Source organism: Podarcis erhardii, assembly GCF_964252035.2.
Source record: "Podarcis erhardii genome assembly, chromosome: 13".
Lineage (NCBI taxonomy): Eukaryota > Metazoa > Chordata > Lepidosauria > Squamata > Lacertidae > Podarcis > Podarcis erhardii.
In genome coordinates, this window is record NC_138502.1 from 18,024,296 (window position 1) to 18,051,667 (window position 27,372).

The window sequence follows — 27,372 nt, forward strand, 5'->3', positions numbered from 1 at the left end:
GTAAAGCGGTGATGAGAGGGTTTCTCATACAACAAAACACTGTAAAGAAAAGACTCTGGAATGAAAAGAAGCAGAAGATATTGGAGAGAATAAGTGAGGGTGAAAGGAAATTAAGATCCAGGCCCAAGTCTAAGGAAGTGCTGAGAGAAGTGAAATTTTTCCAGGCCCAATACATGAAATTGATAAACCAAGAAGTGGAGTGGAAAATTAAACAAATGAGACAAAGATCTTTCGAGTCAGCAAACAAGTGTGGGAAACTGCTAGCATGGCAGTTGAAAAAAAGACAAAAACTAAATACAGTTACAAATCTAGAGATTGAAGGAAGAATGGTTCAGAAGCCTGAAGAAATTAGGAAATGTTTCCAGAGATATTTCAAAGATCTTTATGCACAAGGGCCGCAGAAAGAATCTGAGATAGATCAATTTATCCAAACCAACGGATTACAAAAAATTTCCCAGGAAATGAGAACAACCCTGAATGTTAAAGTTTCACAGCAGGAAATCGAGAGTGCCATACAGAACCTCCAATTAGGCAAATCTCCAGGCCCTGACGGACTTACCTCCAAATATTATAAGGTTTTGAAAGACTATTTGATACAACCCTTGACGGAGGTATGTAACCAGATCATGGAGGGTAAGAAGGCACCAGAAACGTGGAAAGAAGCCTTCATCACATTGATTCCTAAAACAGAAACTGAAAAGACTCAACTTAAGAACTACCGTCCCATCTCACTCCTAAATGTGGATTACAAAATTTTTGCAGATATTTTGGCAAATAGATTTAAAAAAGTACTGAACGAGGTGATTCACAAAGATCAAGCAGGCTTTCTCCCGGGTAGGCATTTGTTTGACAATACGAGAAACATTATTGACATTTTGGAACTCTTACAAACAAATATTAATACTAGAGCGGTTCTAATTTTTATTGATGCGGAGAAAGCCTTTGACAATATTTCTTGGATGTTCATGAAGAAAAATTTGGAAGGGATGGGAGTGGGACGGGGGTTTGAAAATGGTATAGAAGCAATATATTCAGATCAAAAAGCTAAATTGATAGTAAACAATGTGGTGACGGAGGAATTCAATATTGAAAAAGGGACACGACAAGGGTGCCCTCTATCCCCATTATTGTTTATCTCGGTCCTGGAGGTGCTTTTGAATATGATCAGAAGGGACCGGTCAGTTCGGGGCATTGAGGTTGGAGTGAAACAATACAAACTGAAAGCGTTTGCAGATGATTTGGTATTAACATTACAGGAGCCAGTTTCTAGTACAAAAAGAGTTTTGGATTTAATTTCCGATTATGGTCGGGTGGCGGGATTTAAGTTGAACAAGCAAAAGACTAAGGTCTTAGCAAAGAACCTAACGTCTACAGAAGCAGATGAGTTTTTGAAAGAGACAGGATTAAATGTGGTTAAAAAGGTAAAATACCTAGGGGTGTACCTGACTTCTAAAAACTTGAATTTGTTTAAGGACAACTATGAGAAATGTTGGTCAGAAATCAAAAGGGATTTGGAAACTTGGACAAGACTAAAACTTTCCTTGTTAGGCCGAATAGCAGCTATAAAGATGAATGTTTTGCCGAAAATGTTATTCTTGTTTCAGACCCTGCAGATTGTGGACAAAGTGGTATGTTTTGGAAAGTGGCAGAAGGATATCTCTAAGTTCGTTTGGCAGGGCAAAAAGCCCCGAATTAAGTTTAAAATACTAACAGATGCGAAAGAAAGGGGGGGATTTGCCCTGCCAGACTTGAGGTTATATTATGAATCTACAGCCTTCTGCTGGATGAAAGATTGGCTTTTGTTAGAGAACACTGATGTCCTAGATCTGGAAGGGTTTGATAACGCTTTTGGGTGGCATGCGTATTTGTGGTACGACAAGGTTAAAGTTCATAAAATGTTCAAAAATCATATTGTTAGAAGAGCAATTTTTATGGTCTGGACAAAATATAAAGACTTATTGGAGAGCAAAACACCAAGGTGGCTTTCACCGGCAGAGGCCAAGGCACGTAAGAGACTTAACATGGAGGCCTACTGGCCAAAATATTGGGAATTAATTGAAAAAGATGGTGACAATTGGAAGCTGCAGAGTTTTGAAAATGTAAAAAGCAAGGTGCGAGATTGGTTGCATTATGCTCAAATTCGGGAAGTTTTCAAAACAGATAAAAAGGTTGGGTTTCAGGTGGAAAAATCGAAATTAGAGACAGAATTGTTAGAACCTAAAGACAAATTACTATCAAGAATGTATAACTTGCTGCTTAAATGGAATACACAGGATGAGACAGTCAAATCCGCCATGATAAAGTGGGCACAGGATATTGGACATAACATTATGTTTGAGGACTGGGAAAGGTTATGGACCACCGGATTGAAATTCACGGCATGTAGTGCCCTGAAAGAAAATATTATGAAAATGATATACCGGTGGTACATGACCCCAGTCAAGCTGGCTAAGATATATCACCTGTCTGATAATAAATGCTGGAAGTGTAAAGAGGCGGAAGGGACGTTCTTTCATCTCTGGTGGACATGTCCGAAAGTGAAGGCCTTTTGGGAAATGATCTATAATGAGTTAAAAAAGGTATTTAGATATACCTTGCCTAAGAAACCGGAGGCCTTCCTTCTGGGCATTGTAGACCAGAATGTGTTAAAGAAGGATAGAACTTTTTTTATGTATGCTACAACAGCAGCAAGAATTCTCATCGCAAAGTGTTGGAAGACACAAGATTTACCCACACTGGAGGAATGGCAGACGCAGTTGATGGACTATATGGAACTGGCGGAAATGACTGGCAGAATCCGAGACTTGGGAGAAGAAAAAATGGAAGAGGACTGGAAAAAATTTAAGGACTATTTACAAAAATATTATAAGCTGTATGAATGTTAAGAAAATGCACTTTTTAGGAAATATTAGCCCCAGCAATGGTAATTAGGTGAAATGAAAATTAAGGCACAAGAAAAGAGAGGTGAAATTAAGAAAAAATTTTATTGCATTATGTTTCAATCACAATATACAAGACCATGGTTACAATAACTTTGACTTTGGTAACATGAAATTGAAAGATACAATAAGTAATGAATTGAAAGATACAATAATGAACTGAAAGATACAATAAGTAATGAAATAAGATAATAAATAGCTGAAGACTTTGTATTATGAATATTGGGTTACAAATATATTGAAATGGGTAATATGACAAAATGAAAGATACAATAAGCGACGAAATAAGATAACAAAATGCTGAAGTTGGTATTATAAATAATGCAGATTCGGGAAGATGTGGGGAAGTCCAAAAGAATCTGTAAAAGAAATATGATTTATGAAACTTTTGTATTTTATTCTTTGTTCTTTATTATTCTGTAAAACTAATAAAAATATTAAAAAAAAAAAAATACAATCATGCTATAAATGATATATAATGAGCTGAAAAAGGTATTTAAGTATACCTTCACAAAGAAACCAGAGGCCTTCCTTCTGGGCATTGTCGGCCAGAAGGTGTTAAAGAAGGATCGAACATTTTTCATGTATGCAACAACGGCAGCAAGGATTCTCATTGCAAAAAACTGGAAAACTCAAGATCTACCCACACTGGAAGAGTGGCAGATGCAGCTGATGGACTATATGCAACTGGCCGAGATGACCGGCAGAATCCGTGATCTGGGAGAAGAGAAGTTGGAGGAAGACTGGGAGAAATTCAAGATGTATCTACAAAAACATTGTAATTTGGTTGAATGTTAAGAAGGATGCTAGATTATAAAAAACTGGTCACCACTAAACTAGATTTAAATTTGATGATAAGTGAGACTAAAGAAAATATAAAATTTTTTGGAAGAAGCGCTAGATTATATGTGAATGAGTGGACATGAGATTGTAAACAAGTTGATAATTTGTTTGGAAAAAAATTTTTTTTAACGATGTAAATGGGAGCGGGAGACGTGAGGGAGTCCAAAGAAGTGATGAAACTGTTGTGAAAGAAGTAAGATTGTTTATTATGTGCATTTATATTTAAAAACCTTAATAAATATTTATTTAAAAAAAAAATATAAACTTTTAAATGTCCTTCTGCTACGGAAATAAACTGCTCAGAAACATAAGCTGGTCCATAATACAGTAGCAAGGTGACTAACGTGAGCCTTCCAGAGTTTGTTTGTTTGTTTGTTTGTTTTAAAAAGACATCTAAATTCTATTTGGAAGCACACTGGGAAATAATGCCATAAACAGCTTGGCACCAGATTATCTGTAGAATGTGCTCATTAGATTTAGCTTATAGTGGGAGGGCCCCTCCATTAGAGCTTAGACTGGTATCAACAAAGATACAGAGTCTTTTCTGTGCTGGCACCCTATCTTTGGAGTGCTCTTCCCAGAAAGGTTCATTTGGCTCCTATACGCTTCACTTTTTGGTGCCAGGCAAGAACTATTTTATTCTCTCAAGACCTTCCTGCTGATGACAGTTCCTTGCTAGGCTTGCTCTTTGTTTTGAGGTGTCTGGTGTTGATGAGGTTTCTATTGTTTGCTGTCCGTAATACATTTGTCTTGTGGTTTTATATTGTGAGCTGTATTGGAACTTTAAGGCGGGATAGGAAATGTTTTCAGCAAATAAAATTACTGAAGTTTGAGCACCTTCCAATGATTATTCTCAGATTGCAAGTAAGACAAGGTGGCATGTAACCCTGGGCTTTAAGGCAATGGAGGGCAGCTAAATAGACTGCATACCTGTCTTTAGTTTCAAGAGTAATCCTGCAAGAGGACAGCATCCAAAGGGAAAGTGTGATCGGTTAAATATGGGGTTGTATCCAATTATGGTGTACTCAGTGTAAACCAACTGATGCTAATGAACCTTAGTTAGTCAGGTTTAATGGGTCTACTCTGAGTAGGGCGAGCATTTGATACAACCCACAGTCTCCAAGTGTGTCAAAGTATTGCTTCCTCTAGAGCAGGTCTTAACTCATTTTCTCTCCTTATCCCTGCTACACAGCAGCATTCCAATGCTTCACAGTCCTTATGTGACATTATCCGGCTGAGCCGTGAGCAGATGATCCCAATCCAGGACAGTCCTGAGCCTGACCAGCTACTGGCTACACTGGAGAAGTGAGTACCAAGCCAGTAGCAGCACTGGCAGTAGGGAATAAGAGAGACCCTTAGGCCAGGCATAAAGGTTGTCTCAACTAATGCCGATAAAAATTTAGAAAAGGGGGGGAATGTAACTCATCTGCTTGTCAAGATTTTTCTGATATTGAATTCCTGACTGCATTTCCAGTTATAAATGTTTTTTATATTTATTTTGGTGGGCATGTGGACTGAAACTAACCCACATGGAGTAAAACCTTTGTATTTCGGAGGTTTTTTAATTTTTGAGGTTCGTTTTCTTATTTAGATTTTGTATAATGTGTACTTTGATCTTTGGAAACCACTTTGACACCTAGATGGTGAAAAGTGGGGTGTAGTTTTTTTTAATAAAAATAATTTAATTAATGGAATGTTGTTTAAATTTATTCAGCAAGACTATTACAGTCAGCATTCAATAATTTACCTCTTTAAACCGGCCCAGCCTTGCTTCTAGGCCCTGCTTGCTATACAGCAATGCCTCACCTGGTGCTGAGGTGCAGCAGTCCGCTTATCAAAAACTGAGGGGCCCCTGCCTCTGACAAGGATGTGGCTGTGAATATCAGATGGGTCTCACCTTCCAAGTTATTGTTAGTTGCTATTACATTCTTCTTTTTTATCATATACTTGTGCCGTTGCTAAGTTTTAAAAAAAGACGCAGAAGCAGCGTCTGAGAGTGTCAGGCCTTTTTAATAACCAGTTTCAATTCTTGTTCGTGTCAAGGCAGGAGACGATTGAGCAGCTGCTAAGCAATATGCTGGATGGAGAACGGAGCGAGTCTGTCATTGTCAATGGGATCCAGGTCTTGCTGACCCTGTTGGAGCCACGCAGACCCAGGTGTGTGGGGTGGGTCTTTTACACGCACAGGCAGAGGTTGTAATGCAAACAGGTGTATCCTGTTTGCAGTACAGCAATGTTGCATCCTGTTATCCACTTTCCCCCTTTGAAAACAAAAACACCTAAGCCCCTGAAGGTTGTGGTCAAAACAGATATGCCAGGTCTTTTAAAAAATCCCCAGTAAATCTGGATGCAGCTGTGTAGGGAGGTCAGGGCTTCAGGATCTGTCGCCTGGCTCTTGGCTTTGGGAATGATTTCCTGATCCTGTTGGCCACCGGGCTCCAGCATCCATATATTTCACTAAATGTGTTTTCCCTTTTGCTACTCCCAAGTCTGAAAATAAATGCAACCTTTCCCCCTCAAGTAGTCCCAGCCCCCTCCAACAACATGAATCCAGGAAGCAAAATGGATTGCACATAAGGAGGAGAAAAGGATTCAAAGCTTAATGCACGACACCTGACTTGATTGGCATAATTTATTCAAACCGTTTGAATTTCCTTGGCATAGAATTGAGGTAGCTGAGGTTTGTCCTTTGCAGAAGCCCTTAGATCTGGATGTTGAGACATGCTGGTTGCTCTTGTTCTTCTTTGCAGGACGGAGCTGGGCGGCATGGGGGGCTTTTACTGCAACCTGGAGGGGCAGATGGAGATGACCGGGCCCAACTGTGAAGTGGCTTCAAGCCAAGCCAGTCTGGGCACTCTGCTTGCCATCAAACAGCGTCTCAGGGAGCTTCACCAGCTGCTGCTTGACCCACCAAAGGTTGGTTTGTGTGTGCACTTGCTTCGATGGCATGGAAACGCTGGTGGGATTCCAGCAGCATGCTTGGCCTTAGGGCCACTTCAAGAGTTAATAGTATTCTGTGGGTGCAAAGGGTCTAAGCCCCTCTGTCTGGTGTGGGATCCTCAAGACAGTGCCCTCAAACAGCCTCCCCCAACCTGGTGCCCCCCAGATGGTTATGTACTAAAACTCCCATCAGCTCCAGCTAGCACAGCTGGGGGGTTTGTAACCCATGACCATCCGAAGGGCACCAGGTTGGGCTCGTTATAGGCAAAGGGGGAAGAATCTAAAAATTCCATGATTATAGTTTATCCTGAATTTATCCTCTCTCGGCGGTTGGAGTCCCTTCTCTGGCACAGCCCAGCAGTGAGGTGAGAAGGGAGTGTTGAGGTGTAATAGGGGCTTGTGATGGACCTGGAATGCTCTCTCTCCTTGCCCTCTCCCTCTGGCAGAAAGAGTCCCTGCAGACGACGTGGGGGATCTTGGACCCTCCGTTGGGCAACACGCGCCTGCACGTGGTGAAGCTGCTGGCCAGCTCATTGGGCACCAACAATGCAGCACTGCAGGATGAGATTATAGAGCTCGGGGCCCTCGACACAATGTTGGTGAGTAGCAGCACGGCACCTGCTGGCTGTTGCCTCAGACACTGCTCTCCCAGGGTAAAATATGCATACGTTTCTAGGAGCTTGAAAAGCTTGTTAGGTTCTTTTGTTTTTCAGGGGTGGGGAGGAAGAACAATACTTCTGGAAAGCTTGTTGTCTTTGCAGTACAGTGGTACCTCGGGTTACATACGCTTCAGGTTACATACGCTTCAGGTTACAGACTCCGCTAACCCAGAAATAGTGCTTCAGGTTAAGAACTTTCTTCAGAATGAGAACAAAAATTGCGCGCCGGCAGCGGGAGGCCCCATTAGCTAAAGTGGTGCTTCAGGTTAAGAACAGTTTCAGGTTAAGAACGGACCTCCGGAAGGAATTAACTACGTAACCAGAGGTACCACTGTATTTGTTTGATGGACAATACCAAGCCCTAGCATTAAAAAAAAAAAGACTTGTCCTGAAATACAGGACAAAGTTGTATTTTAAAAAGAAGCTGCTGCAAAAAAATTCTAGGGAGATTGCCTAATTTAAGTATTATTGGTTGACAGATTCAAAGTCATAGTACAAGAAATAAAAACAAATCTGCCCAGTTAATTGTGGGAGGGGGTTTCTTTTCTTACTGATGAAAATATTTTTAACTGATTTAATGTTGCTGGTGGTTTAACATTTTCAAGTTTACAACACTGGGTTTTTTTGTGTGACAGTGGTATTTCAAAGAGTGGCCAATTCTTAACTTGGGTGAATGTAATTAGTCGTAGGATTTAGACAATATAAAGTGCTGATTTGCTTTGTTTGTTTGTTTGTTTGTTTGTTTGTTTGTTTGTTTAATCATTCATTCATTCATTCATTCTCCTTCTCTCTCTTTCTGCCAGGACCTCTACTTCAAGTACACATATAACAACTTCTTGCACGCTCAGGTGGAGGCCTGCCTTAGCAATGTTTTCAGTTCCCATGCTGGGGATGAGACCATTGAGAACCACTCGGAGCCCCTCCCAGAGAACCCTGTCATCCAACATGTAGGTTTTGGTTGTGGGGTACCCTTGGTTTCAAGCTCTTTGTATGAGTTGGGGCATGAATTGTTGAAGAAAGGAGCAAAAGGTTGTGATCCCACGTGAAAAGTGGGAGATGAGAATTGAGGATCAAGGCAGTTTTCAGGGCTAAGAAAACTACAGTGAGTAGAATAGGGTTGAAAGTGGTTGTCTGGGCTTAGTTGACAAGTCACTGGATTGCAACCCACCTTGGGAATGGGCTAGCTGGGAAAGGCTCCCACTGTTTGACATCCAGAATCTTCTATCTGCAGTTTTCTTCAGTTTCAGCAGAAACCACCAACACTTGTCTAGATTTTACAGTACACCAGTGAGGACCAGAAATCTTTTAAACTGCAAGCTTGAAACCTTTAGGGTTCTTGTTAAGAAACTGGAATTCTTCTTAGTGAAATGTGGTGTTGCTGTTCCGGCATCCCTTATGTGATGAGCCCCTTTGTGCTCCTCCCTGCAGTTGCTGCAGAAGTGTCGCTTAATCCAAAGAATCTTGTCTGCCTGGGAAGAAAATGAGCTATCACAGTGAGTACTGGGGTGTCTTGGTTGGATTTTCCTCTCCCCATCTCCCCTGGTCTTGAACCCTCTCCCCTGGAACAAACCCAGTGCCCTGGGCAGACCCAGACGTCAATGGCAATCTAAGATTCCAGAATACAGAATCTCCAAACCATGGCATTCAGCAATTTTAGGAGTGCATTCTAATGTCACATAACACTGGGGTGGGCGGACCCTCTCTTTCTGTGCCCTTTTTTCCTGGAGTTATTTCTGCTCATTTCCTAATGCAGCCTTCCTCAGCCTGGTACCCTCCAACCCCACTCCCTATCAGCCCCAGCCAGCATGGCCAGTGGTAAGGGGTGATGGGAATTGTAGTTCAGAATAGCTGGTTTGGATAGTCTGTCCTTCAAGGCTCTTTTTGCTCATAGTGTTTCATGGGGTGCTTGCTAGCGTCTTCCATTCCTTAAGGTCCTGACCTCCTGCTCAGGATACTTATACTCCTCCATGCACCTGGAATATTCCTGCTACTGCTTGTTTAAAAACGTTTGTGTGTGTGTGTGTGTGCGTGCGCGCATGCATGCTGCTGTAACTCCTTCCAACAACCTCTAATCTTCTGTGGGAGTGTGCTGAGATCAATCCATTCTACAGTTCAGGGCAATAGTCTGACTGTTCCTTCTGGTCATCCCTTATGCATAATCAAGCCAGTTTGTCCAGCTTCAACCTACAAAGGCCATACAGATTCTAAAGCCTCCCATTCCTCTGTCATTCCACCTGTGCCTTTCATTTCCTAAGGGACTTGGCCTGCAGGAACCTTGAGTCTCCATCCTCTCCCATCTTCTGTTGCAGGTCTGATGGGGGAAGACGCAAGGGCTACATGGGGCACCTTACCCGCATTGCCAATGCCTTAGCTCAAGCCTCAGAGAAGTGGCCCCACTCCACCCTTATCAAGCAGCTCTTGAAAGGTAATGGGTTTGGCAGCTCCAGGGGGGTCAGGGCCATGTACCCTGCAAATGATTCTTGAAGGGCTTTGTTCCTGAAGCGTAAGCTCTTTGGCTCATGGAAGCATTCTGGGAATTCCACTCCTCGCCTTTTCCGGTGGGAGAAATATGGGGCTCATCTCTGTGCTGGAATGCCGCTGAGTCTGGGGTAGGATGTGCTGTTTATATAGGGAGTTTCCATCTGAGCAGAAGCTGGAGATCACTGCCTTTCTAGGTCTATTCTTCAGCCTTAAGAACCCAAGTTAAAGAAAACTGGGTTTATATAATTCTGCAAATGTGCATACCATGGGTGTGTATTTGTTTAGGTTTGGAAATCTGCATTTATATTCTTTGGAGACTGGGAAATTAGGGTTTTTGGGGGAGGCAGGGAGATTTTTATCCAAGGAGTTGAAGGCGGTGTATGCGGTGCCTGCCCCCAGCCCCATGTTATCCTTACAGCATCCCTGTGTGGTAGGTTAGACTGAGAGAGAGTGGCTGGTCTAAGTTCTGCCAACAAGCTTCATGGCTGAAAGGGAACTTGAACCTGAATCTCTGCAGAATTAGAGTCCAGTGCTCAACACGCTACCTGATCCTGTCTTCATGGCTCAGAAGTTGTAACAAAGTGCTTTTATTGTTTTGGGCCCATAAGAGGCATTCATGTCAAAATCATGAAAAACTGATGGGCTCTCCTTTTTCTGTTGACACCACTTGATTGTGTCTGTATTGGGAAGATGGGGAGGGCAGACAGAAGGCCTGATGGCTTGCTCTGTTATTTTTACCTCATGGAAGAATGTAAAATCCTCCCCCCCCCATAGTTCCTAGTATGCAATTGCTGATCTCATACCATCCATACTTATAAAAGAGGCTTGTGGCATTTTGAAGACTAAACAAATCTATCATGCCATAAGCTTTTCTGCATCAGAGTCCACTTCATCCATTGCAATATACATTGCAAGCATTTCTCCTAGACAGATATTTGGTCTGATCCTAGATGACTTTAAAAGGGAATTGTTAGACTGATCCATGAAGTAGAGCTCTGTCAATGGCTGCTAGCCATGGTAGCTTATATATAGAAACTTTATGTTCAAAGGCAGTAGCAGTTTGGGGGAGGGGGGCTTTCTGGAAAAACATCTCATAAACTGTTGCAGCCTTCTTCAATCTGATGCCCCCAACAGCCCGGCCAGCACAACTGACCCTATTATTTCAGGAGTGGGATTGAGCTTCCATTTCAAAGACATGAAATCCTGTTCCTCTCCCCTTACTCCCTTAACAGGGAGCAATGTTAAACAAAATTTCATGTGCTTGGAATGGATTCAGGCAGCTCACACATGGTGAATGAGCTTGACCTCATTCAGTGACAGCTACTGCTTTGCACTCATTTGGAAGTGGTCAAGCCAACCTGTGGGGGAACATTCAAGTGAGCATCCTGAATAGAATTTGTCAAATGAAGCAAATGTAATTGGCTAAAGTAATGTTTAACTGCTCACATAATTCCACTTGCTGTGAGCTTTCATAATGATTTATTAACTTATTGGATCTAGAGGGTGGTTTATTTTTATACTGCTTTTCATCCCAAATTCCCCCAAACTAGGGTAGCTATGGTCCTCTGCTGATCTTGGTCTTGGTAAGAAGAGAGAAACTGGTGGGTGACAGCTGGGGAAAGGGAATGGAGATTTCTTCTGGTTGATGGGAGGTGTTCCTTGACTCGAAGCTATCATTCGTGTGTGGCCGCTCCCTCTTGTATTTTGCCATCTCCACTTGCTACCACAATGTGTATCATAAAGTAAGGTCCTTCTGCCATCTCACCCACCTGAGCTGACATGTTCCACTTTGCAGAGCTGCCTGAGGAGGAACAGGAGCAGTGGGAGAAGTTTGTCTCAGGGCCCTTGTCGGAGACTAACAAGAAGAACACTGTGGATCTTGTGAGTCCCCTCTCTTTGCGTCTTACACTCCAGCCACTCCTGATTATAAAATGGTTGGCAGGGTTCTGGAAAAGGTACTACAAGAGAATGGGGAAACGGTCCCCTTTCTTTCCGCATCCATCGGAGCGCTCTCTGTTACTGTCACATGCCACATGTACTAGGTCTTACCACTGCCATTGGAAAAATGAGCTTTGGGGCTCCAGAGTTAAGCACTTGGTTTTTGGTTAAAGGGCTGCTTTTCCAGCTGGCCAAAATGCTTAGCTTGGCTGACGGCGGTGGAATTGATAGAACAACTACAACTCCCATCAGCCCTACAGCCGATGGTCAGGGATGATAGGAGTTGGTCCATCAACATCTTGGAGGGTCACAGGTTCCCCACCATTTCTGTGGGGAGTAGTAGGTTCTATTAGCTGATTCTCTGGGGCTTGGCCACTCAATCTTTGCCTTGTGTTTTGTTTTATCCCCGTCGGAAGACTCACCTAATGGATTCCTTCATCTTCCTTTCCTTCAGGTTAACATGCACAATCTCCACTCGTCAAGTGATGATGATGAGAACGACCTCAAGGAGTTCAGCTTCCCTCAGGAGGCTGTCCTGCAGCAGGCAAGTGCAGCACCTTCCAGTTGTGCCCCCTTGTCTTGCCAGGGCTGGAACCATTCCCACCTGTGTGCTTGCTTAGAAACCTAGAACAATTTCCCCATCCATAAGCAGGAGCAAGGCCTAAAATTCTTAGGCCTGCTTTGGGCACTTCCCCTGATTTTCTTCTTTCTTCTCCACAAACTTTAATTTGTATCCTGCCATCCCCATTCCTCACCCCCTTCACCACCACTGTATGTGGATTCCTAGCATTCTGTTCTCCTAGTTGCCACTTGCGGTACCTTTTTGTTGTCTTCATGAGTTGCTTTGTACACAGCTTTGTATCTCTTACCCAGAAAAGTGGGTTACAAAGTGATACAACATGAAACCGCTAAACGAAATGCTGGGCAGATGCCGCTTGTCATCAAGCAAATGATATTTGGGATGAGCTCCTTCCTGTAAGCTGAGTTCAAACAGGGTTCACTTGGCAGATTTGGATTAGGAGTTTTTCTGGGGGTGGGAATGACTATTGTATTCATGTGTTCTCATACAGCATTTAGGTAGATCCATTGGGCCTAGTAGGTTTCTCCTCCTCTCTCTTCCTATACCCTTCCCCCCCCCCCCATATTTCCATTTGAACTGTAATTCACATTTACCCTCATTTCCTTTTCCTCCTCCTCTTTATAGGCCTTTGTAGATTACCAGCTGCAGCAGATGACTTCGGCGTTCATTGACCACTTTGGCTTTAACGATGAGGAATTTGGCGAGCAAGAAGAGAATGTCAAGTTAGTGACTCGGTTCACAGCCTCCCCTTTCCTCTCCCCTTTGACGTGCTTGTGTGTCATCGTCTTGTTTTTTACTTGCTCTGTGCTCTTTTGGCTGAGAATAAGCATAGCCTCCAGTGGCAACAATAGCACGCAGCATCAGGAGCGTTTCTGCGTAGTTCCGGCAAGGAAGCATGCTTGTCCTGAGGGGCTCCCAGTCAGAACTCTGGACGGGGTGACGTGTCCATAACCCCACATGGGATTGCACCTGCTCGGGCTGGCAGTGCGTGGAGACACCTGGCCTCATTTGTACTTGCCAACAAGAAAGAGATTATTCACTGGCCTGCCGCAAAATCTGGGGCACATGTTATTTGCATGCACTTGCACATGGCACTTGGTGCCGGGCGTTTTGTCTTGGAGTAAGAAAGATGCACAACGTAGACCTGGGAAGGGACACAACGTAGACAAGAGGTCTGTGGCCTCTTGTCCTGAAGTTCTGCCTATAGGAGATGTTAGAGGCTCATCCTGAGCAAGGGGCTGAGGTCTGTAAGCCAGTGTTGCTTGTCTTCTCTTGAGAAGGCAGGTGGAGGGCCCAGGAAGCAAGGGGAGACGTTTCCAGCCTAGTCTTGAGCCTCCGTTCTTTTGATCACTGGGGAAAAAAATGGATCATGAAAAAGAGCCCTAGTGGGTCAAACCAAAGGCTGTTCTTGTCCAGCATCCTGCATCCCTTTCTGGCCATTGAGATGCTTCCGAGAAGCCCACAAGCAGTGCAGGATAGGTTCCGTTAGCCATTTGGAATGGAAGGGTGACCAGGTTCTTGAGGAGGAAGAATGAGATTTCTTCCAGACCCAGCTACCACCTGAGTCTCTGGCTCCAAACGTGTTTTGCTCAAGTCACTAACTAGATCATCTTGCCTGGTAAAGAGGAAGGTGCCTTGGATTCCTGGGTCCTGTTACCATCTAAATATTTAATGTTCTCAGCAAAGATTGCCCAAGAGTTTGTCCTCTGCCTCCCCTCCCCCCCTTTTGGCAACAGCTTCAGCATGAATCCCATCTTTCCAAAGGGCTGAAATAGCGCAATAGAGGGAGTCTAGGGTGACATGGAGAATTTGCTCACCCCACCCCAGGGCAGTCTTTCTTTTCCCAGCCCCCCTGATTTCATGTGTCTGCCTCTCTCTCTCTTTCTCTCCCTCTCTCCCTCTCTCTGCCTATCTGCCCTGCAGTGCTCACTTCCGACAGCTGAAAAGGTAATGCCTAACACGCTGCTATGCTCCTCTCCAGCCACAGGCGGGGGTGTTGGGCTACATCCGTCCCCCGCATCTGTGCAGTGCCACCTACCTCTTCCCCGGTTAAGGGTGCACCACCCAAGCAGATCAGACTAGAAGTGAAAGCCCAGGTGTATTCTGCATGCGCACATATTGAGCTTCCCTCTTGTATGTGTGTTTTAAAGTATAGCTTTGTGCCCTGAACCCTTTGGAAATAAGATGGACAAAACAACAAAAGCATGGAAAAAACACTGGTAGCTCGGTTGGTAGAGCATGAGACTCCTAATCTCTAGGTCATGGGTTTGATCCCCACATTGTGCAAAAGGTTCCTAGATTCTACAATTCTATGGCTGGTAGAAGCCTGGGTGGCTTCTCCTCTCCTGACAGCAACTCACGGGTGTTTTAGTTCTGGCTGCCACTATGGCTGTCCCTGCCATTACGTAGATAATACCAGGAACAGAAAAGGGATCTGAAGCTAGTTCTTCTTATGGGAAGTGTTCAGAGGCAAAGCGCACGCTAGCTTGGGGACCCTGTCCAGGTGGGAGAGGCGGATCTGTGAAAATGCTCATGTGGGGAGAAGTTGCCTCTCTATATGAATTAAGATGTCCTTAGGCAATCTGCTGTCTCTGTCTCATGCCACCACCCCCAATCTCCAATCTCTTGAGGTAAGAGCAACTTAATTTGCATGGCCCCACCTAGTGGAGCAAGTGGGAGGGGCAATCCCTTCTCCCGCCAGAAAACAAAGCTTCGCGGTAGGTTCAGTGCTACGTTCTTTCCCAAACTAGGCCTTGGTCCTTTCCCGTGCCTACGTGCAGTCACATTCTGACCTTCATCTCGGTCTTCTTGTTTTCTTCCAGTGCTCCCTTTGACAAGACGGCCAACATCACCTTCTCCTTGAATGCTGACGACGACAGCGTAAGAGCCGCTCCTCTAGAGCTTTACTCCTCTTTGCTTCCCCTCTGCACCCGGCCTGGGCTCTGATCCATCTCTCTCCTCCACCCCTTTCTCACAGCCCAACTCCAACCTCTTCGACATCTGCTACAAAGAGCGCATCCAGCAGTTTGACGATGAGGATGAGGCTGACGGTTCCGACGGGGAGGACATCTGGCAGGAGAAGGAGGCTGCTGTCTCTTCTGGTATGGCACAGCCTGCCACAGTCAGGTAGGAGACGACCCCCTGCCCAAAGACCTCCTGGCGCTCCCGGGGTGTGCCAAATGGGCTTTGGACTAAGGGTGCCGATTGGTTCCTTTCGCTCTTGCTTTCCTCCCTTCACACAGAAGAATTTTCCTTCATGTTCATCGTGCTCACTTTGATTTTCATAAACTTCTTCCAAGCACACTTCATGCATTTAATATTTGTAAAAAATATTTATAAACCACCTGGTACAATCTGCCTTAAGGTGGTGTACATGACTTTAAAGTGTGCTAAAACAATCAGAACAGTGAATAAGATGCAGCTGGTAAAGTGCAACATTGACTGACTCCACAACAGTAAATACCAGAGCACTGGCCTTTTTCTTTCCCCTAATTTTATTTATTTACTTATTGAATTTATATGCCACCCTATACCCTGGGGTCTCAGGGCAGTTCACAGAATAAAATCAAGATATAAAACCAGAAAATGCATAATAAAAATAAAAAACAACAACCCAATAGCCCCCCCCCCCAAAACCACATTTTAAAAGGGCATAGGATGTCAATTAGATCATCCAAAGACCTGGTTAAAAAGGAACATTTTTGCCTGGCCTAAAGGTGTATAATGAAGGCGCCAGGCGAACTTCCCTGGGGAGAGCATTCCACAGACGGGGAGCCGCTGCAGAGAAGGCCCATCCTATGTACTAATATCAATGAATTCATGTTTCTCCTGCTTTGACTCCTATAAAATTAGCTTTCATTGTCTTGTTACGTCCTGTGTAAAGTGCACTTTTCTCAGTTCTTGTCATCCTGTTCTCCCCCCTCCCTTTTTGTGTCCTGTCTCTTTAAATCAGCCTTCGGCCATGCTGGCTGGGACTGATGGGAGTTGTAGTCCCCAAACATCTAGGGGGCACCAGGTTGGTGAAGACTGCTTTAGTTGGCCTCTTTAGACTTGCTGTGCTAGGGCTTTCTGCTCATAGGGAAGAGGGCATCCTCAAATGGGGAAGCAGCCCTCTCCCACCTGCTTGCCTAGGCAGGTCTTCTAGAAGCTGCTTTCTCTTTCTTTCGCAGGTCTGCTTTATTACCTAGTTTTAAGTTGTTCGGTCAAGGAATAAGGCGGCAACTTTGTGGCTTTCCTAAGCCCACAAGGGCTTCATTTCTACAAAGCCTTTTCTCCTTCTGCCAGGGCCTAGCTGGTTTCTAATTTGTAATTTGTACAGTACTCAGCACAGCCTAAATTGCTTAATAATTTATAGCACTATTATTAGTAGTAACGAAATCCTGTACTGCGATGAATTGGTGTACAGTATCTGCCTCCCTCTTCTAAATGTACGTGGCCAGTCTTTTAAGTCTGCTTCTCCCCACTCCTATTTCCCAGCCGTTGTTTGTCCCCCTGAAGATGGTCTCTGTTTTATGCCAATTATATGTTCCTTTGGGGGATCTGTTGTTTCCCCCCGTTACCTAGTCTAATAACTCTAATACTGAAGGCTGGGTTTTACAGTCTCTGCTCTTTTGGTTTCATTCTTTTTCTCTTTTTTGCAACAAGTGGGAATTTTCTCACTGAATGAGAGACCCTGTTTTGTTGCCTACATCTTATAAAAGCCCTGTGGAGCTCCTGCTTTCTGTCTCTCTCTCTCTCTGTACTTTAGCTTGTTGGGAACCTATTGGAGGGGTAGACAATATATTTTCCTTCAGATGTGGTGCTGCCATCAGCGCCAGCTAGCATGGCCAATGGTATAATGGATGATGGGAGCTGCTGTCCAAAGCAGCTGGGCCAACCACTGCTTTACAACCCTTCTCAATTAGCATTTCCAAATGCAATAGCCTTTTTGAGGCCAGTCTTGTCATTGCCAGAAATTAACTTCCTGAACTCTATGCTTGAATTTTCTACCATTGCTAGCTAGATCTAGGAATTTTCCTTTTCATTAGTTGCGTCTAGGGATTTCTCTTAATAGCTCGCCCCCCAAATTATTTTATCCTATCGGATTGTTTTCTTTCCATTTCCTTGTGAAGAAAAGAACTGTTCTCCTTCACAGCCCTGGTTCCTTTCATTCCTCTCTCCTCCTGGCATTTCAGTCAGTGCTTGAAGGGTGTCTGGCAGCATACAGGTTGCATAGCGAGGACCCAGGCTGAATCCTCAGAACCTCCAGGGCAGCGGTTCTCAACCTGTGGGTCCCCAGATGTTGTTGGACTACAACTCCCATCATCCCTAGCTCGCTAGCTAGGGGGACTCACAGGTTGACAAAGGCTGCTCCAGGGGAAAGTACCTTGCATAGCAGGGGTTGGAGCCCAGGACCTGCTGCCAGCCAGAGTAGGTGAATACTGGGTTAGAGGGACTCAGTGGTCCATTTTCGTATGAGGCAGCTTCGTGTGTTTCTGGTGCGGAGAGAGGGGTTAGTATCTCCCATTTGTCCAGCAGGGTTGGGATGGAGAAACTTGCCTGCTGTGCGCATGATCTGAAATATCTCTCTTCCTTTCTTCCCCTCCTTCCCTTTTCGTTTTAAGCAGGAGCCTTGGCAGCACAGATAGTGAGGACAGTGAGGACTCAGAAGAGGGAGAAGGAGGCGAGGAGGAAGATCCCGGTGGGGGAGATGGAGATGCCACACATGTCAGCAACGGTTGCGGTGAACAGACGGAGGTGGAGAGAACGTCAGGAGGTCAGGGCTCCAGAGAAACCCATGTGGTCCGAGGGAGGGATTTGGTAGAGGGTGAGAGGGAGGCTTGTCACATCTGCTTATTGACTTGGGGATGCTCTGTTGCAAATAAGAAACAGCAGAATCCAACACAGACAAGCTTTGGGAGTGGGAGGGAGTGAGCAGCATACCAGTTCTTAGCCACATGGGAAAATACCGTATTTTTTGCTGTATAAGACTCACTTTTTCCCTCCTAAAAAGTAAGGGGAAATGTGTGTGCGTCTTATGGAGCAAATGCAGGCTATGCAGGTATCCCAGAAGCCAGAACAGCAAGAGGGATCGCTGCTTTCACTACGTTCTGGCTTTCTTGCTGCTTTCTTGCTGTTCTGGCTTCTGGGAGTCAAAATATTTTTCTTCTTGTTTTCCTCCTCCAAAAACTAGGTGCATCTTATGGTCTGGTGCGTTTTATAGAGCAAAAAATACGGTAATTTATCTGAAACTGGAGGATTTTGTAATTCAAGCAGGAGAGTGATAGGTTTTGCTTTGGTCTTCCTGCAATTTTCCTTGTGATCTCTCTCTCTCTCTCTCTCTCTCTCTCTCTCTCTCTCTCACACACACACACACACACACACACACACACACACACACACATTTATGTGATCATCAGTATCTGGGAAAGGTAGAGATTTCAGGGCCTGGATTGTATCACTGGTTAGATCTGACCTCCTCTTCTAATCTGTTCTTCCCAGATCCTGACTGGGCAGATAGCCCCTCTGATTCTTCCTCGGAATCTATGGTGTCCTCGCAGCCTGTGGCAGCTGACACAGGAGCAGCGGTGTGGGATCGTCCCAACTCAGATGCCTCCTGCCCCACCACAGATAAGAATTGGGTCTCATTTGCAGAACCCCATATACAGCAAGAGAGGTGAGGCCTTGGAAGGCTTAACCTGTTTAAGACCAGCTGGATGTTCAGAGCAGGAGACTATTTGGGCGTCGGAGGGAGATAATGAACCGGCCGAGCCGTTGGAAGTCACTGGGGAGGCTGGTACTGAGGGAGATGGGTTTGAGGCATCAACACCTGAACGACTCTTGCTAAAGCATCTCTGACTGCCCATATGTTACTTGGCCAAGTTGAAGTTTCTTGTGTTAATATACAAAGCCCTGGACAAGTTGGGTTCAGGATACCTTAAGGGCTGCCTGAGCCCTTTTAGGCCAGCTTGTTCACCAAGATCATCTGAAGGAGCACCATTAGTTGACCCTGCATTACAGAGGCCTAACTGGCTTCAGTTGGAACTTGGGTTCCCAAACTGTGCTCCATGATCCACTAGCGTCCTGCGAGCCTCATTTGGGTGGTCCTGCAGCATGGTTGTGAATTTGTGGTTGAAGACAGGAGATGGCACATTCATTGCATTACATTTTCATATTGATTTTTCATTGTATTTTTATTGCTTTCTTTTAGTCCTTACATTGCATTACAATTTGAATTCTGTGGAATTTAAATCATTAATACAATGTAATGTAATCTGTAAGAAATAAAAGAAACTACGAAAATACAGTGAAAAATCAGCCGACATCTAGCATAGCACATTACAGTTGCTCTGATAGGCAGAAAAATCATTAAGTGGCCATTTTCAAATGGCCTGTGGGAGGAAAAAAAATGGGAACCAGGAATCAGTTCATTAATGTTTCCAGCCCCATGCTGTGGGACCCTCTTCCAGCAGAGATTAGGTAGGCATTCACCTTGTTGAATTTTCATGTAGGCAGCTATTTCAGCTTCCTTGGTTAGACAGTCATTTTAGTGATTACTTTGCATTTTTTCTATGCTATTTTGTTTTCTTGTACTTGCATATATTGTGCACAGCCTTGATATTTTACGAGTTGGAGGCATACAACTAAATTGAAATTAAAGACCCGACCCCACCTTCTGATTTTATCCTTTTGGCCTCCAGGCCCCCCAAAGCACTTGTGGACCCTGCTTCCCCTGCAGCCCCCCCTCAGGAAGTGACACAAAGCAATGTATCCACAGCAGGAGGTGAGTGGTGACCTACATCTTCTGAATGTAAGGCGTTGCTTCTTCTCTCCCCTCCCACACAGCTATTCTTCTCCACACTCCTTTGCACCTGCTGGTTTGCGTACTGTGAAATGGTTTCCCTTACTGTTGCAAACATGCGAGCGCTCGAGCAACACATTTTCTAAGTTGCTCGCCCAAACGTCTCAGTCCCTCACCTCTGCCAAGTGATCTGCCCCTTTTGGAGGGCAAAGACATTTGGATTGTGCTTTAGGCAAACAGTTGGCCAGCCGGTCCTTTCCATAGGATGGTAGCACTGGGACCCAGCTGCTGTCAGTTGGACTTCTGTGACCTAAATAAAATCTGTAGTTGGCTGCTCTTGCTCTGACTTAATAGAAGTGGCTGCTCTAACCTAGGGCATGGCCCAGATGATGCCATTAACCTAAAATACATTTCCTACCTACCTACCTCCAAATGAAAAAATAAAGTTCTGGTGACCACAGCAGCCACCTCCTGCCTTGTTAGTGCTATAGGGCCCCAATTGGCTGGAAAACTTCAGGGACAGGAGAGCAGGGGTCCTGGAGGAGTCATAGCTCCCATGGTCCTTGTTAGGCGACCAACCACCCATTCCTTCAGGTTTCTCCTTCCTCTCTCTTCCCCTCCCCTTTGTCAACGAGGGACTTCTGTCCTCCTCCACAAATGACTATAAGGCAACAGTAGCAATATAAACATAGAATTGGCCAGCGGTAGAGAGGGGGCAGTTTGGAGTAATGGACCCTTCCCTTAGCATCTCAGCAGCTGGTTAGGATGAGAGAGAGAAACTTGCCCTTGTCTTTCCAGTGAGCTTCATACCTTGAGCAGGGAGGGTTTTGGACCTGGGCTTCCCACATCACAGCCCATCTTTCTAACCTTTGCGCCACTCCCTCTCCACCCTAAGCCACTTCCCCTGATGACCAGCCCACTGGGAGTCCAGGAGTTTCTACAGCACATTCTTTTGTGCAGCTGTAGGAGTTTGCTGCCACGTAGTCGTGTGAGCTTCCTTAAACACCCAATGACTATGGTGCTTTCTGCTTTGCTACTGTGTGTCTCTAGTACATATGAATGCGAGAACCCTAAGGGGGGGAAATGCAGGCGGTTTATGCCTGTAAACTCAGAAATAGCAGCTCTGTGGAGGTGAGGTTTACAGCAGTTGAGAGGGGCTTGGCTTTCATACATCACCCTTTCTGAGCCTGTCTGCTGCCTCTGGACGTGATACACCCATCACCATTTTATCCACTTACTATTGAACTTCTTTCCCTCTTTTTCTCCCCAACCCCACCCCTGCAGAAACCTCTAGTGTTCAACAGGAACCTCCCACTCCAGACACAGGCCCCCCAGAAGGGGGTGACCCACCAAATCCCGTCACCATGACAACAGTAGCCAGGTAAGATGGTTAGGTGTGATCCGTGACACAGATGGCTCTTGGTTCCCCTGAAAAGTTGCTAAGAAGAAGAAGAGGAGTTTGGATTTGATATCCTGCTTTATCACTATCCGAAGGAGTCTCAAAGCTGCTAACATTCTCCTTTTCCTTACTCCCCCACAACAAACACTCTGTGAGGTGAGTGGGGCTGAGAGGCTTCAGAGACGTGTGACTAGCCCAAGATCACCCAGCAGCTGCATGTGGAGGAGCGGAGACGTGAACCTGGTTCACCAGATTACGAGTCTACCGCTCTTAACCACTACACCACACTGGCACCCAGTTTTTAAGATGAATAAGTACACTAATATCAACAAAATGCTCCAAAAGTCGCCAGGTATATTAGAAGAGTATTAAAATATATATCTGTGTGTGTAGATACGTGTTTAAACACACACACACATAGTCTAGCTGGTGGAGTTAAAACATTTTTTAAAATAATCAACCTTTGACATTGATGGTCACCGTGGTAAATGTTACTCTGCGCTCTAGCAAGCAGGGCACATGGATCTCGTGATGATCCTACTTCTAAAAAACAAAAGAGAAAGAAACCACAACCCCAGGCTTGGGTGGCACGGCAAACCAGGCCACTGCTTGTTTTCCAGCAGCATGGCAGGGGCAGGGGATTTCAGCAACAGGCACCAGCCTGCTGCTCATTCACATTAAACCATAGATTGCTGTAACATGTGAACCACCAGACTGTTACAGATCTGGGAGCTTGTCCCTTTTAAAGCGTGTGATTTTGAAGCTTTCCTTTTCAGTCAGTCTTTTTGTGACTAGGACTTAGGGGAGAAGAGAGAAGGAATTGTCTTGTTATGCTGGCTCTGATTTTTATCTGGTCCTCTTTTTATTGCATTATCTACACTGTTGAATTTGAACTGTATTCCACCGGGAGAATTATTTGTGATTTGAAAAGCAGGTTAAGATGGACCTAGAGAATAAATACATCACATGTTAGAGGGCTGCAACCTTTAAAGGCTGGTGTGAAGGAAAATTTGCCTCTTAATCTGGCTTGAGGGGATGGGGCGGAGGTTACTGACACCTTGTCAGTATCCTTTTGTAGTTCTTTATTCCCTTTCAGTAGTAATCCCTGGGAACCAGGGTGGATTTGATTTAAATCAAATTGATTAAAATCAGAATTTAAATCACTAGTCAGTAAGACTTGATTTAAATCATTTCTTTACAGAAAGACTCATTCTTGCTGGTATAATCTTAATATTTACAACCAGGTGAAGGTTTCATTTTTGGAATAATAAATTTTCAGAGCAGTTTTTACAGTTATATCAAAAATTACTGGTTTGGTTATACTATTAGAAATACATAGACAGATAATTATGAAATTATTGTGAGATTTAATAAGATAACGGTTTATATTTGGACAACTTTCTTCTGTACTTTATTGGAAGGAGGAAAATAATCATTTCCTTAGTAACAATTTAACTAAAACAATAACACTATAGCATATGTATCCATGTTTGTTAACTGATGTGGTTAAACATTTGTTTTTTAAACAGAGTTTTAGCACACATAAAAAACTTAAAACAAATCCTTATTTCCTGATGAATAGCCTTTGGACTATAATGTAACTTAAATAGAAAGCTATCTTTAGGAAGATTTTTCCTCCAAAAGCATTTTATTTTAAAAATCCAATTTAAATCAAAAACATTTGATTTAATATTTTTTTAATCAATTTTTTTAAAATAAAAAAAACACATCGATTTTTATCCACCCTGCTGGAAACCATTAATTTCTGCAGGAGAAACACAGCAACGAAACAGATATAGAGGCCATATTCCTTGTGTGATGATCTCTCTCTCTCAAACACTCCACATTTATGTGATCTTCAGTATCTGGGAAAGGTAGAGATTTCAAGACCTGGATTGTATCACTGGTTAGATCTGACCTCCTTTTCTAATCTGATTGTGAGAACAGTGTGTGTCATGTGAAATTTGACACTCCTTTCCAACATTTGTGTGGTGTGACCAGGCCATGGCTAAGGGGGTGGGTGGGAATGCTTCACTCCTGCTCTGCCACCAGTTCTCTCTTGTCTTTCCTCAGCAGCACAGTAGAGCCTCCCCCAACTACCTCTGATTCCGCCCAGCCGCTCCAGGGGACAACAGAGACTCCACAACCCCAGCACAGCAGCTCCCAACAGACAGAAGAGCAGCAGCAGCCGGCAGCCAGGTGAGGAGGGACTGGAGATGAGCCTGCGAACTGCTCATTGCTCTGCCTGCCAGGATGTAGGAAGGATGGCATCTGGGAACCAGGATATGGGTTGGGAGTCCATGGCTCACGGAAGAGGGTGGGATTCCGCTACAGAACCTCTCTTCTGCTTCGGACGTCATGCGAACGAGAAGCTCGTTCTTGCTTTTTAATACCAAAAGGAGATGCTGAATTCTGCACGTGATGTAAAACTCCTGGATTGCGCAGCTAGCTGCTCCTTCCCTCCTGTGGGAATACCCGTATTCCTCCTTAACGTGACGTGCGTAAGCTGTAGACGAAATAGTTAATATGCACTCACACCCCGTCCTTGTCTTTCCCCAGATAAAGCCTCTCCGTGGGTCTCGTCACTGGGGAAGGCCCACAGCTGCTTGCTCGAACAAGTCCATTTTGCCAGGGACTGTCCCCAGTCCTTCCGGTGCCTTCACCCCTGTGGGCAGGTGGGGGAGGGGGCAGAAGAGAAAGCAGCAAGGGGCAGCGAAAGAGCCCAGCCTCTCCCCCTATCCCACCCCGAGCAATCACTGAAGAAACCAGGACCTGGTACCGGCGAGCACCTGCGAGAGAAACGGATGTGCGTCCCAAGCGCAAAAGCATCTTCCTCCTTCTGGCCCGTTGGTTGGCACAGCCCAGCAAGAGTGCCTCTGCCCCAGGAATTCTGCAGGGCGGGGGGGATCCGTCTCTCCTCCTTTGGCCTCTTTCCCCTACGACATCCCCCCCCACCCTCCCAGTATGCATACGTACACACTGCTGCACTGAGCAAAACCTGTCTGTTTTGATGCAATTAAATTTTATGCTTCTATCGTACCAGAGGTCTTCTGATGGGGGAGGGGGGTAACACTGAACAGGGCGGGGAGAAAAACAACAACCACCAAGCAACAATCTCGCCACTGTTTTGAGGGCTCTTCCTCTACCCGACAGCCACACCTGCAAGCACAAGTCTGCCACAGCTCCTCTCTCCCCAGCCCCCCCCCCCCCCGTCTCCAAATTTGCCCACAGGGTGGCAGGTCAGATTAGCACGGCAGAATTATCTCACAGGGTAAAGAAGGATCAGGAGGTTGCCTAAAGCGGCTTCTCTGAAGACCACTGCCTCAAGTAGGGTTAGGAAGGGCAGTGAGGGGGGTGTGGTTGTGTGAGAGCTGCTGCGTTTGTCCTTTCCACACTGGGATGAAATCGGGATATTTCTGCCCTCGTGACGCTTGTTTGAAGCTAATATCCAAGAGGAAGCAATGGGTGGCCAAGGAGAGGGAGGCAGAGCCAGTCTTCCCTGTCTCCTGACTGAAAATAGTTGCTTCCATTCCCCGCCTGCCTCCCCAAACATCACCATCATTTGGGGTTCTTCAACCAGTGTACTCAGTGAAAAGAATTTTTAGGAGAGATGTGTGCGTACAACCATGTGAAATCTGGATTGACCCTAAAGTTTCCATCATTTTGTTTCTCCCGCTGTCAGCATACGTCCACCGGCTCACTGAGATTTAAGCTGGACCTCCTCCCAGTGGATTTTGCCTTCCCCACTCACTTTCCTTCCAGCATTGGTTTGTTTCCTTATCACTATTAAAGAGCTCCACAGGAAGTCCACAGTCTCCCACATATCCAAGCAGCAGCATGGTGTGGAGGGGAACCATGGCAGTCGTTTTTCAAAAAAGACATGTGGGGGGGGGAGAATGATACCCATGCCAGCAGCATGTGTTCTATAGCTGGTTTTGGAAATGATCCTTAGCCCTAAGCAGCCCCATTGTGATTTCAGAAACCCCACCAGTCTCCAACAGGGAGTTTGTCCGTGAATATTGGCTTATCCTTCAGCTTCATTGTGGCTGATCGACAGACACCAACCACACATTAACCGATAAAAGAGTTGGTGGCTGCATTTTGGCCCACGTCCTCGCTGCTCCTAACTGCAGCAACCACTGGATCCGAATATTGCAATCTTTCCCCTCTGGAGTCATCAGAAACAGAGAGGGTTTCTTTCTCTGGGGTTATGTGGTGGGATTCACCTTGCAGAACTGCAGTAAGTGCATTGTAGAAAAGTAACTTTAGACCCCCAGTTTATTCCCCCTGCATCCCTGAATCTGTTTGGGTTGTGTGGGTGGGGTTTTCTGCCCCCCTCCACCTACTTAAAACCAAAATCTCCTGCCTCTTTGAGAGTTCTGGCTCAAAGTCCTGCACTTAACAACACAAAAGACCAAAATGACCCTGGTAGAATGCCCTAGGGACCTATCCTGCAGCCTCCCCTTCTCCATAATCCTTGTTCCAAAGAGAAATGCCCCCCCCCCCCCCGCTTCCCAGTTACACTCCCTTGAAGGCCAAGGAGCTCTTATTCTCACCCCCAACCAGATCCTGCTCCTCTTATCTTGGGGCTCCTAGAAACAGTATTTTCCACCAAAGGCCTCAGAATTACTGCTTTTTCCCTCTCTCTTCTGGCCTCCCATCCAGCTGTTGACGTGCTTTGGACTTTTCTGTAGCTCCTTTTTATAGTGTTTAAAGGAAAAACAAAATCTCACTGCCTCACCCTTGCCTCTGACTACAGAATTGGGACAAGAGCATTGCAAAAAAGTTCAGCCAAGAACACCTTGAGATTTGGAAGGGTACGTAACGCCAGTGCCCGTGGGGCTTGGTGTATGTGTGGAGGTGGCAAGAAGATCTAATATCAAGGTTTGTAGAGGTCTGATTCAGGACATTGAGCGTGGTAGGAAGCAAAGTCATGGTGGAGGGACCTTTCCCTTGCGCAAGCACTAAGCACCCTTCACCCCACCTCTTTACTTCCAGGTGGTCAGTAAACTTGTACCCCTTCCCCATCTCTCCCTTTCCTCTTTCTCCCACCCCCATATAAGTGGCAATATTTCTTGAAGCTCTTAAACCACAAAGGACAGAAGTGGCCTTTCGCGTCGTCTGCGTCATGCCATGTTCATGCCATGTCAGTAATTTCTTTTTTTCTTTTTCCCTGTGTGTGTGTATGTGTGTGTTCTGTTTGAATAAAGAGATTCTATGGCCGTAATAGACTTGGCTCTCTGCGTTTTTCTATGAAACAATAGTTCCTTAGCTGCCTCCTCCCGCTCCATGTGTCACCCCCCCCCAAAAAAAAGCCCACCCGTGTTAGAGAATGGACTATACTACCAATGTAGGAAGCCACCTTGGAAGGAGTTATTTTACTTATTACCACCTTTTTCTTCCAAGGTGCTCAAAGTGGTGTATGTGGTGGTACTCCTCCTCATTTCATTCTCACAACAAACTTGCGAGGTAGGTTAGGCTCAGAGATGCTGACTGGCCCAGGAGGGCAGAGCCGGCTGGCTGCCTCAGCATCTCGCTGGCTCAGTCACACCCGAACTCACTGCAGAAGAGCCCGCTGCAGTGCTCCAACAGACAAACTGGCTCCTCCTCGGGCTCAACTCTCGGGCCCTGGAATCTCGGCCTGGCGCCCCTGAGAGCCTGACGCCCGGGTGCCCTGCACCCCTACTGCCTATGGGTAAGACGGCCCTGTGTGCACATGTGATTAGCCAGGCTCTTTCATGACCCACCTCTGCAGCCCCTCACGCCAACTATTTAATAAATGGCTGCAGCCGTTCAGAGCGCTAAGGAGAAGA

The 27,372-nt window shown here is 45.3% G+C and overlaps 1 protein-coding gene across 11 annotated transcripts in view; it reads left to right on the plus strand.

Moving 5' to 3' along the window:
• The window catches only part of PPP6R1 (protein phosphatase 6 regulatory subunit 1), a gene marked incomplete at its 3' end in the record, with an annotated part of 55,938 nt that extends 29,152 nt beyond the window's left edge, over nucleotides 1-26,786 (plus strand). For 3 of the 11 annotated variants that reach the window (XM_081835891.1, XM_081835893.1, XM_081835894.1), the window contains exons 6-24: nucleotides 4,975-5,087; nucleotides 5,826-5,939; nucleotides 6,533-6,698; nucleotides 7,169-7,321; nucleotides 8,185-8,328; nucleotides 8,810-8,874; nucleotides 9,691-9,806; nucleotides 11,658-11,743; nucleotides 12,255-12,344; nucleotides 13,005-13,102; nucleotides 14,304-14,327; nucleotides 15,203-15,260; nucleotides 15,358-15,506; nucleotides 17,984-18,135; nucleotides 18,861-19,035; nucleotides 20,060-20,142; nucleotides 21,445-21,541; nucleotides 23,633-23,758; nucleotides 24,119-26,786. In XM_081835891.1, coding sequence (XP_081692017.1) covers nucleotides 4,975-5,087; nucleotides 5,826-5,939; nucleotides 6,533-6,698; nucleotides 7,169-7,321; nucleotides 8,185-8,328; nucleotides 8,810-8,874; nucleotides 9,691-9,806; nucleotides 11,658-11,743; nucleotides 12,255-12,344; nucleotides 13,005-13,102; nucleotides 14,304-14,327; nucleotides 15,203-15,260; nucleotides 15,358-15,506; nucleotides 17,984-18,135; nucleotides 18,861-19,035; nucleotides 20,060-20,142; nucleotides 21,445-21,541; nucleotides 23,633-23,758; nucleotides 24,119-24,122 — 2,013 coding nt within the window. Of the gene's footprint in view, nucleotides 1-4,974; nucleotides 5,088-5,825; nucleotides 5,940-6,532; nucleotides 6,699-7,168; nucleotides 7,322-8,184; nucleotides 8,329-8,809; nucleotides 8,875-9,690; nucleotides 9,807-11,657; nucleotides 11,744-12,254; nucleotides 12,345-13,004; nucleotides 13,103-14,303; nucleotides 14,328-15,202; nucleotides 15,261-15,357; nucleotides 15,507-17,983; nucleotides 18,136-18,860; nucleotides 19,036-20,059; nucleotides 20,143-21,444; nucleotides 21,542-23,632; nucleotides 23,763-24,118 lie in introns of those variants that run through there. The other 8 variants (XM_081835896.1, XM_081835895.1, XM_081835898.1 and 5 more) reach the window with 8 other exon arrangements.
• Between the last annotated feature and the right edge of the window lie 586 nt (nucleotides 26,787-27,372).